Source organism: Macrobrachium rosenbergii, chromosome 26 (assembly GCF_040412425.1).
Source record: "Macrobrachium rosenbergii isolate ZJJX-2024 chromosome 26, ASM4041242v1, whole genome shotgun sequence".
Classification (NCBI taxonomy): Eukaryota; Metazoa; Arthropoda; class Malacostraca; order Decapoda; family Palaemonidae; genus Macrobrachium; species Macrobrachium rosenbergii.
In genome coordinates this window covers 49147297-49159437 of record NC_089766.1, presented here as the reverse complement: position 1 = coordinate 49159437, position 12141 = coordinate 49147297, and the positions used below count along the sequence as shown (strand labels likewise).

The 12141-nt window shown below is 38.2% G+C and overlaps 1 protein-coding gene across 5 annotated transcripts in view; it reads right to left on the bottom strand.

The window, feature by feature from the left end:
- LOC136853179 (uncharacterized) overlaps positions 1–12141 on the bottom strand; it is a 99735-nt gene that overhangs the window by 35790 nt on the left and 51804 nt on the right. For all 5 annotated transcript variants that reach the window (XM_067128519.1, XM_067128516.1, XM_067128518.1 and 2 more), the window contains exons 8-9: positions 6458–6630; positions 3468–3617 (exon numbers count right to left, since the gene is read on the bottom strand). In XM_067128519.1, the coding sequence (XP_066984620.1) occupies positions 3468–3617; positions 6458–6630 (323 nt within the window). The remainder of the gene's footprint in view (positions 1–3467; positions 3618–6457; positions 6631–12141) is intronic.

Below are 12141 nucleotides of genomic sequence, written 5' to 3'. Positions count from 1 at the left end.
CAATGAAACCTGCCAACTCTCAATTTCCTTTCCAGCGCTGAATGACCTCATGGGTCCCAGTGCTTGGCTTTTGGCCTAAACTCAATATTCCACTCAACTCTGGGGGGGAACGTTGCAGATGTAGCTTAGCTTTTCGTAACGTGAACGAATTACGAATTTCAAATACGAACGGGGGTGAAATTCCCAGCTGTACTAATCATATAATAATGATCACTTGTGCTTCTCCGAATTGCTTGGATGATCACCGTGTTATCTCTTTGTCTGTCCTGTTCCTGGAGGCGAGCGGTCTCGTTCTGATGGGCTGGTCTGCCGGTTATCGAGGAAGGAAGCTCATTAAATTCGTCAGCGATTCTCATCGAAGGAAATAATTGTTCGTGTGATGCTGTCCTTGATCAGTGGCGCCGCCTCTTCGCAAGGGCGCACTCGCCTCCCCGCTGAGATCCTCGATACGGTTTGAAGTGGCGTTAAGTAGCATTAACGTTTTCACGTCGCGTGCACGTAACGTGACTCACTTTTTGCAGGGGTCAGGAACTTTTTTTTTTTTTTTTTTTTACATTTTTTCGTCCTTTTGAAGTGTATAAGTCAGAATAGGTTCTTTTGCCTGCTAAAAGAAGAGTATAACTTAATTTAACCAGACCACTGAGCTGATTAACAGCTCTCCTAGGGCTGGCCCGAAGGATTGGATTTATTTTACGTGGCTAAGAACTAACTGGTTACCTAGCAACGGGACCTACAGCTTATTGTGGAATCCGAAACACGTTGTGACGAGAAATGAATTTCTATCACCAGAAATAAACCCTTCTAATTCTTCATTGGTTCGGAGAGTCGAACGTTGAGCCAACAGCGTGCTAGGCGAGAGCTCTACCCACAACTCCAATGAAGAAATTTTGCCTGCTAAAAATAATTTAACATACACGTGTTTGAAAACTGTATTTGTCCAACAAATATATTCTTTGTTAACTGTAGCGTTAATACGTATATTCATGCATTGTCATATCTTTCTCCAGACAAACATCACACATATTTTTAGCTGAGCATTATAATTTTAACTATTTTTTCACGCGTCCGTACGCATTGTACAAAAGGGTAAATTGTATAATATGTAAACATATCGTAGAGGTTGGCTTGTATAGGGCGTATTCTCTAGCTTCGTTTGCTATGCTGTAATTTTAAAGTATGTTAGACTGGTTTCTGATAAATAATATTCTGATATAACCTCATTATTATGCTAATCCCATCCAATTTGACGGTAGCATAGCGTAGAAAACCTTCAGCTGACCGAGCCGGCGCCCACAGAATATCTCTCATTTGTTATCAGTCCAAGTACGATGTTATTGTAACATCTTATTTTGTACTGTTTGATTTATCTTTTGTATATAATAAATTAAGAGTTACTACATTGATTTACTTCCGAACCTTGAAATGTACATTATTAAGCTCAACTCAGTATTATTATTATTATTATTATTATTATTATTATTATTATTATTATTATTATTATTATTATTATTACATGACAGGAAGGAAGGGGATGAGAGTCCCTCACTGTGGGGTTAACACACAAACAAAGATAACAGGCGGCTGACGTACACGGCGTCGGTGATTACCTCGTTCTTGCGCTGTGCCCTGATAACATACTGTCAACATGAGCTCGATCGCCGCTGAGTAGGATGTTGACAGCGTATTAGGCTACGACACGTCACCGTAAGACGTCTACTTTGTCGGCGCTTCCCTCTTTCAATTTTCCGCCTTCAAATCAGTCCCGCCCAACTTGTCTATGCTTTCCTTACCGTGACACTCCATCAGCCCCGCTCTCTCTCTCTCTCTCTCTCTCTCTCTCTCTCTCTCTCTCTCTCTCATACTGGTTCCAAAAGCAAACGTGTCAAACGGGAAGTGCGAGTTTGTATTTTTGAACGGTATAAGTTTCAAAATTGATGTAAACTGCACTAAATGTGAAACTAGATTTTCACGCATGGTAGTCAAGTAGCATTAATCAGTTATAAAGGATCTGTCTCTCTGCTCATTTCCATCGAAAAACAAACTTGTTTGCTAAATCAATGGATCATTCTTATTGGGTGTCATTTTGTGTTTGATTCAGATAAAAAAAAAGAAGAGTAAAAATGCTTTCTTTCGGTGGTTTTCTTTACAGACGCTACAGCGTACAAGGCCACCGTAAATGAGCTACTGTATGAGCCGCGGCCCATGAAACTTTAACCACGTCCGGGTGGTGGCCTATCCTATATCGTTGCCAGACACATGATATGGCAAACTTCTCCCTTAAATGAAATCAAAACTACTGAGGAGGCTAGAGGGCTGCAATTTGGTATGTTTGTTGATTGGAGGGTGAATGGTCAACGTACCAATTTGCAGCCCTCTAGCCTCAGTAGTTTTTAGGATCTGAGAGCTGACAGAAAAAAGTGCGGACAGACAAAACCGGCGCAATAGTTTTCTTCTACAGAAAACTAGAATCAAAGAAAACTAGAATTAAAAACAAACGATCGTCAGAGTGTTCCTCCGCCAAATCCACTTAACCAAGCGTGTCCTTCTGTAAGACATTCAAACTGCCGAAATTCCTCATCCTTATATAAGTGCTTTCATAAGAAGGCTGTGAAAAAGATCGGGTGAACAGCATCTGGTGAAAATTAAATGTTTTCATTAGATGGCCGAGGGATAGTTAATTTTGGCAAGAAATTGTCTCAGAGTAAATTAAATGTTTTCATTAGATGAGTGAGGGATAATTAATTTTGGCAAGAAATTGTCTCAGAGTTGAGATGGTGGCCATAGAAACTGATCGCCTCTGAACTCTCTTCTCCCAGAAGTTAATATCTCGAGGACATGATATAATGAATGCTTCATCCAAGTTTCATCAAATTCTGTTCGTTTGTTCATAAGCATGGGCATAGGAGGGAAAGCATGTTTCTTCCAACTTTGTTGGGTATAATTTATAATAATTATAGCCACTTTTTACCAGATACTTATGTAATTGTTATAACCACAATGCCCTCTGAACACTAATTTTTCAAATCTTTTGTACACGCTTATGACTACGAAGTCTCAGATCCAAATGCAAGAATATGAAGTAACTCTGGTCTCCGTAGCAGTATTTGTGGTGCTATGAACCACTACAGTCGACTGACCAGTATTAATTCACTGCATAGATCGAAATGGCACAGTGTGTGTGTGTGTGTTTTTTTTTTTTTTATTATTAAACAGGCCCAAAGTCGTCCCCTCTTGCGATCGACCTCGGATCTTTCGGTGGTGTAGTGAGAGTATTAAAATATGGCACCATTTAAATGCTAGTTTTGTGTGTGTATATATATATGTATATATATATATATATATATATATATATATATATATATATATATATATATATATATATATATATATATATATATATATACACACACACACACGCGTGCTTGCATACATGCAAACATACAACAACCACAGTATGTTGTACTCACCCCGTGCAGCTTGTAGTAAAGGCCGCAGGCGTTGCAGACTGGCTCTCCGTTATTGTTCCTTCTCCAAAGGGTCGTGTTGGTCGTTTGACAGTTGCTGCACGTCATCCCACTCCTGCGGGCTGGTTGTGGCGTTGACGCCGGAGTTGGATACTGCGGGGAGGGGAAAAGGGAATCACGGTGAAATGGGAATTACTGTCTTGGTCAAAAAGGGAAAGACTTCTTCGTTGCGATGGACTATACGATCTTATAGATGGCTTGGATCTACTTTTGGGTTTTCGTCCGCGGCAGAACATGAAGATTAGAACGTTATGTTTTGGGAATGAATTTCAAGAGTAAAGTTTGGATTCTTTGCTTAGTGGGAATATGTAAAAAATTAGAATTTGAGAACTTGATATTAATAATTGTTCAGGTAAAAAAAAAAAAAAAAATATATATATATATATATATATATATGTATATATATATATATATATATATATATATAATTATGTTGCCTTTTAGGTGTGCTTAGTCATATGTGGTAAATTCGTAATTGTACATAACTATTGCATCTGGTAAATTGTAAAATTACTAGTGGACCTAAGGAACTTCCCTAAAATTGATCACATTCCTTACTTACCAAACATGCTGGCGTTATTGCGTATATACTAAAATATTTGTGAATAACTATAAATTTAACTCGTAAATTTTGACGATCAGACCCATCATTCTTCAGGCATTCCTATTACCTTTATCCTCGTACAAAAGGACAACTATTTCCTTTTCCCATTCCCTTATTTACGCAGACCTCACCTACCCATTCCATTAACACACACACACACATAATTCAGAAGATGAATCTCCCTTGTTATAATTCAGAAGATGAAGAACCCTATTCATGTGGAACAAGACTTAAAATTCAAGCTTCCAAAGAATCTGGTGTATTATTATTATTATTATTATTATTATTATTATTATTATTATTATTATTATTATTATTATTATTATTATTATTATTCAAGAAGCTTCCAAAGAATATGTTGCTCATAAGGAAGAAGTAAGAGAAGTTAAAGGGAAATACAGAGTGAAGAGATCTCACTTATTAAAAAGAAAAAATCAATTAATACATAGCTAAAAATGTATTAAAATGTAAGGAGAATAGCATTAGGGTAATAACGCATTGCATCTTCGTTTGAACTTTTGAAGTTCCAATTCTCGTGGCACCTTTATGTTGCTCAGACTCTGAATGGTCCATCTTTAGACAGCATCTGTCCTTTGCATTTTTATATCTTGAGAACCAAAGTCTACTAACATTTTCTCTGCATTTACTTCCTTTCACTATATCATCATCTTAAAATGCTTGCACAGATTCACCGCCTTATATTCACTATTTGCCATCTTTATTACAGCCATATTCTTCTTGAGTACGTTATCCATCTTCTAAACCTGTACATTACCTCATCTGTCATTCAGCTGCACCTCGAACCATCTCACATTTTTTCTTTTCATCAGCTTCCCAGGTCCTCATCAAACCTCTTAATGTTTTGAGTCCCTCGTCTTACTCTTGTGTATCCACAAGCAAACTCTGCTTGCTGATTGTATGACCCCTTCCTTGAATTTTGCCTACTCATATACTACTTCGAAAGCGTATTAATTGCAGGTCATTGTTCATCCATCTTCTTATATGCTAAATTCTCATCTAACTCAGTAGATACATCATAAAACTATTGACTAAGTTTGTTTTTCCTAGCTATGACGAAAAAGAAAAGAACAAGGAATTCAAATATCTCCACATCTCAATGCCTCTGAAATGGAATCTTGTAGCTACTTTTCTGTTTTAGGTTAGGGAGAAAACATAAATAGAAGGGCTGTTTGAAAGACGGTCATGTTACTAGTGCTTCTATATCTCAAGTCTTTGTAGAGTTGTTGATCTAATAACTTAGTAATTCAGCAGTAAAAATAACTATTGAGCATAGAAGGTTATTTTAGGACAAACGCTTCAAAATGAAAGCTTTGCTCTTCAGCCAAAGAGGGAAGGTTCTTGGACTAAGTACAAAATTGGGAGCTCTGGGAAATGAATCCATTTGCAATGATTGTGGAAAGTATTCTTCAGTGGAATTCTAGGCGCTTAGTAAACTGAGACGAGGAAGCAATATCCCTTATCCTTAACCTGTATCCTTAACCTACACCGCACTTTTTCTTTGTCTTTAAGAAAGTTATTTGATGTTAATCTTAGTGTAAATCACAATACAGATATCCACCTACTGTTAGGTGAACTTGCTAAATGTGGCGCTGTTCAGTACTTCTGCAAACAACATTAAAACCTGATGCTTTCTGACCCTAATCTCAGCAAAGACTTAGAGAGATCTTTATACCAGCTTTCTATACTCCATTTTTATAACTGCGGGTCTTTGAGACCCATATGTCTTTAAACAATCAGTCTTCACTTTTAGTTCTTGATTTCCCTTCATCAACCCCGAAATACCAATCATTTCAGGTGATTCTTTCTCTGCATTCTTTGAACCTTTCACTTAGAAGACCAGAGGTAAGACAAAGAATGATACTTAAATTTAGGAAACTAAAGGAAGAATTCTAATACTCTGACACTCACAAACACACTTTCTTTTTAGAGACACGACCCCTTAGGGTGGTAGTACCGTCGTTGCACCTCACGTGGTGCACTGTAGGTGTTACCTAAGGGTCTTTGCAGCGTCCCTTCGGCTCCTATAGCTGCAGTCTCTCCATTTCTTTTACTGTACCTCCGTTCATATTCTCTTTCTTCCATCTGACTTTCCACCCTCTCGAAAAATTGTTTCCTAGTGCAACTGAGAGGTTTTCCTCCTGTTACACCTTTCAGACATTCTTACTATCAATTTCCCTTTCAGTGCTGAACGACCTCGTAGGTCCCAGTGCTTGGCCTCTAGCCTAAATTCACTATTCTGTTCCTATAGAATCTTAGAAATGTTAACCATAAGTATTTCAAGAGGCTGAGGTAAGCTTTGGGTACTTACAGGACTGCTGACGCGTCTTTGATTGCGAACATGCGGTCTGTTGATGCCATTGGCGCGGCTGTAGAGGCCGCAAGCGTTGCACAGGTAGTGGCCGCCTGAATCTCGTCTCCACAGTGGGGTTGTTACAGCCCCACAGTTGACGCACTCCCGGGGCTCATTGCAGTCTGGGTCACCTGTAAAGATAGGATGGGCACATGATACTGATGGTGAGTGGCATTTTATGTTATAAAAATAATAATAGTAGGGGAGGTACCCCGCAGGCCGGGGTAGCCAACAGTGCACGTCACGCCCTCTGCGTTACTTAGGTTCTTTGCAGCGTCCCTTCGGCCCCTAGCTGCAACCCCTTTCATTCCTTTTACTCTACCTCCGGTCATATTCTTTCTTCCGTCTTACTTTCCACCCTCTTTTGGCAATTGTTTCATAGTGCATCTGCGAGGTTTTCCTCCTGTTACACCTTTCAGACCTCTTACTCCCAATTTTCCTTTCAAATGACCTCATAGGTCCCAGCGCTTGGCCTTCGTCCTAAATTGTATATTCTACCGTAGTAGGAGTAGTAGTAACAACTGTCTGGGCAGTGGAGTATTTGCTTCTTGGTTTCTAGGATTTCTTATAACATAGATACCTTAAGCACAATGCGTAAGGTATCTATGTTATAAGTTAAAAACGGTTACTTTATTTATCTTTTTTTATATTAACTTTGACCGCACGCAAGAAAGAACAATTTAAAAAATGCACTTCGGCGCAGTCGAGTTTTCTGTACAGCCGCTACAGCTTATAATCAAGGCCACCGAAAACAGATCTCTCTCTCTGTCGTCTCGGTATAATGCCGTATGAGCCGCGGCCCGTGAAACTTTAACCACGGCCCGGTGATGGAATGTCCTATATGGTTGCCAGAAGCACGATTATGTCTAACTTTAACCAAAAATAAAATAAAACTACTGAGGCTAGAGGGCTGCATTTTGGTATGTTTGATGACTGGAGGGTGGATGATCAACATACCAATTTGCAGCCCTCTAGCCTCCAGTAGTTTCTAAGATCTGAAGGAGGACAGGTAATTGCGGACAGAACTGAGGGTGGACAGAAAAAGTGCGGACAGAAAAAAGTGCGGACGGACAGACAAAACCGGCGCAACAGCTTTCTTTTACGGAACAATAAAAATGCATGTGATGATGTAATTATTGAATATAAATATTGCAATCAGGTTAAATAATCCAGTGCGAGTTAGTAATAAACGGTAAATAGATAAAACATTAAAATGAAACCGCCTACAAGTTTATAAGGATACTTTTTTTTTTTACCGCCTACAAGTTTATAAAGATACTTTTTTTTTACCGCCTACAAGTTTATAAGGATACTTTTTTTTTACCGCCTACAAGTTTATAAGAATACTTTTTTTTACACTCGCGGTGTAATTACAGGTGATACCTGTATCACCTGTAATTATCCATGTAATAGTCCTGAATAACCGGTGAGTTGTCCCTTCTAATCACTTGGTGCATTCTGCATATTATTGTATAATTCGGCATTTTTATATTTGCACATTGAACAAAATTGTGCTGATTAACTAGTGTCTTACACGAATTCAAAGTTCAAGGAAGATTGGTCTTCACTTCTTTTTGTGCCCTCGATCTAGAACTTTTTTGATTTTTGTATGTTTCGTGTTCCTGGGACTCTAGATTTTTGTATGTTTCCAGTTCCCATAGTGTCGTCTATTTCTAGATTTCTTTCTCTCTTTCTACGGGAGAGAAAATCCCCTAGACCCCATTATTCCATGCCATGAATCAGTATTGTTATGTATTTTGTCTATTCTAAAAAGATACTCCAAGGTTTTGGATGATGTATTTAGATGACAATCACTGCAAAGTTACGTTGGAACAGAAATGTCTCACTAGTAAACAAGACTGATTTCAGGTTAACGATAGGTCATTTCTAGCAGTTGTTGATGATGACCCTGGATGCTATTGATAATTATTGGTGATGACAGCGCTGTGTCATATTATCTACCGGGAATTGTCGAATTGTTGATATGTCCTGTGGCCTATCCCCGCAAAACTAATGTCAACTAGAGTTCTGGCCTGATATACCCTCGTGTGATCTGTTGGGTAATTTGACACTCACGAGAGAGAGAGAGAGAGAGAGAGAGAGAGAGAGAGAGAGAGAGAGAGAGAGAGAGAGAGAGAGAATGTTATGTTGGAAATACTGTTTATAGATAGAGATGAATAAGACTGACATGTCCACACGATTTTTATGAATGTTATATTTTGGATGTGGTTACTTGAATACTCTGACATTCTATAATGAGTTATTATAAACGAATTTAGCAGAAATCTGCCTTTGACACTTGTGAATGAGAAGGAAAAGAGCTCTCTAAGTAACTTAAGAAACCAAGTGGGATGCCAACCAAGTGGGACACCACTTGGGGCAAAGGGCAAAAGGCTACCACGTGCAATGAGACCAAAGTGAAGGCGGCAACGCTAAGACACCGAAGAGTTATGGTTCCCTTAGGAGTCTCTCTCTCTCTCTCTCTCTCTCTCTCTCTCTCTCTCTCTCTCTCTCTCTCTCTCCTGAGAACTGGGATGTATCTTTTGATTCATGTTCGTACTTTAGAGGCTTATGTCTGGATTTTGGCGGTACTGTTTGAACCGAAAGCAACATGTGTTCGTGAAATGTTGTAAGTGGAGAGAGAGAGAGAGAGAGAGAGAGAGAGAGAGAGAGAGAGAGAGAGAGAGAGAGAGAGAGAGAGAGCTTGTCATTTGTATAAAACACCATCATTTGCAATGTTCTAAGATAGTACTGGGTGCCGTTTGTCATATGAAAAATTCATTGGCTAATTGCATATGATATTTCATTTGGTGAACATGATATACTTGTATATATATATATATATATATATATATATATATATATATATATATATATATATATATATATATATATATATATATATATATATATAGTGTGTGTATATATATATATATATATATATATATACATATATATATATATATATATATATATATATATATATATATATATATATATATATATATATATATATATATATATTTCAATAATAATCCCATAGTATCAGCAATCCATTTATAAATACATATTTGAAGAAATGTTACCAAAGCATCGTGATAGGGACGCTTTATGTTAAAAAAAGAAAAAAAAAAGAAAAAATCCTGACCAAAGTCCCGAGACATTAGGGACCATACTGGATTAAGGAGTCACGACAGCGCAGGAGGAGTTATATACGACGATCCCAGAGAGAGAGAGAGAGAGAGAGAGAGAGAGAGAGAGAGAGAGAGAGAGAGAGCGCTTGGGTAAACACCCACGAGGGTTCTAGAACTAACTCGCCGAGAGGCAAAACAGTTCGCTTCAAATCTGGTCTTCGTAGCTCCCCATCCATAAATTAGGAGCACTCGAGAAGGAACACGCAGCAGCCGAGGTTTTTATGGCTTATGGAGGCGAAGGGGCATGAAAACTCTGATAAAAAAAAAAAGAGAGAGAGAGAGAGAACGCCAAACCATTCCTCTTGGAAGCAACAGCATCCGAGTGCCATCCTCTGTTCCCTGCAAATTTTGTGCTGCGGTTTTCCATTGGCGGGGGAAAAATAAATATTTCTCGGTGCGAATTCTCTCCTTCTGCCGTGATTTGCGCTGCTCAAGTGGAAGGGAGACAGGTTCTCCTGGGCTACTGAGAATGAACGATGCACGGTTTGTTTTTAGGAACACACGCCTCATTGCTCGTTGGGGGAAACATTATTCTGTTGGATTTTGCCTGTCAGACAAAGGATAAGAGTGGGCAGGGATCTGTCAAAACATACGAACACACACATGTATAACTTTATATATATATATATATATATATATATATATATATATATATATATATATATATATATACATTCAGCATGTATATTGATTACATTATGTAACTACGTATGAAAAATACATTTCAGTTCATGTATGTGTATACTATGAATATTTGATGTGCATACGAGCACGCACGCGGATGAACATACACAGGACAACAAAGTGTGAGATGATTGATTGATTGACAGACTTGACGTAACTTGGCTACAGACGCCGACGCAATAGAATGAACAATGAAATCATTTTAACGTTTCCCCTCCATTTTAGCTTTCTGGAAAATAAAACTATTGGCCGGCTTTGTCTGTCCGTCCGCGCTTTATTCTGTCCGCACTTTTTCTGTCCTCACTTTTTCTGTCCGCCCTCAGGTCTTAAAAACTGCTGAGGATAGAGGCCTGCAAATTAGTAAGTTGATCATCCACCCTCCAATCATCAGACATACCAAATTGCAGCCCTCTAGCCTCCTCAGTAGTTTTAATCTTATTTAAGGTTAGCGTTAGCCATGATCGTGCGTCTGGCACCGCTATATGCCAGCAACACATGCCACCACCGGGCGTGGGTGGAGGTTTCATGGGCCGCGGCTGAGTTTCATACAGCATTGTACACTATACAGAAAACTCGACTGCGCCGGAAGGAACTTCGGCGCATTTTTTACTTGTTTAGTTTAGGACCTCCTTTGACAGCTTTATGGTGATGCATTATGTTATTCTTCATTCTTGTCAATAAACAGCTTCGGACTGAGCCTGCTAACGAACATTAAGAAGTGGCTTTCATCGACTGGCTTGAAAAAGGTAAAAATTCTCGGAACGGCGGGAAAGTTGTTGTGTTTGAATTACAGTGACCGGCTTGATTGGACTCGCCTATCAGAGAGACACTTAAGAAGACATCCGTCATAAACTAATATTTGTTTTGTAAATGTGTGACTAATCGGATTTGGTCACTGATATCCTCTTCAGACATTCTTTCTTAAAGAGTCATGTTGTTTTGTGGGATTTTATGAAACACAAATGATCGCTATTTTCTTATTGCTATATCCGTTTAGACGGACGTGATTGCAACGGTTCAGCGGGGAAGGGATTTTAGCCGTTAAACTCTTTAGCATTTGTTCGTCTGTTATTTTAAAATATACCTTTTATATTTTTTTTTTTTCAGGCGTTGAAAGTTGGTAAAAACGTTTTTCCTGTCACCTTTTTTCTAAAGAATTAAGATGGTTTAGAATTTTTATGACCAGGGAGGAAATATATTTGGATCTTCCAGTGCCCTTTTATAATATAAATCTTCTGTATGAATATTCCCTTACTTACTCTTACTTCATAATGGACACCATATTCTTTGGAAGCTTGAATTCCAAGTCAACGGCCCCTTTAGTGGGCTTGTTCCATATGAATAGGGTTCATCTTCTGAATAATAATAATAATAATAATAATAATAATAATAATAATAATAATAATAATAATAATAATAATAGGCAAATAAAGTAGAAAATAATCTCGACTGCTCTTCAAGGGACACAGAAAACGGAGACAGGCCGAAGTGGCCGGGATCGGGCACAGAATTAATGGGAGACTCCCCTAAATGAAGAGGTCACTTTGGCTTATCGCTAAAACAACATCTTCGCGGATAAGCCGCCCAGTGAACTTGGGAAGAATGCCCTGTGTGATCGCACTCATTTGTGTGTACGTACTTGAATGTATCCACGATGGTAACATTATATGTGTATATATATATATATATATATATATATATATATATATATATATATATATATATATATATATATATATATATAATATTATATACTGTATATCT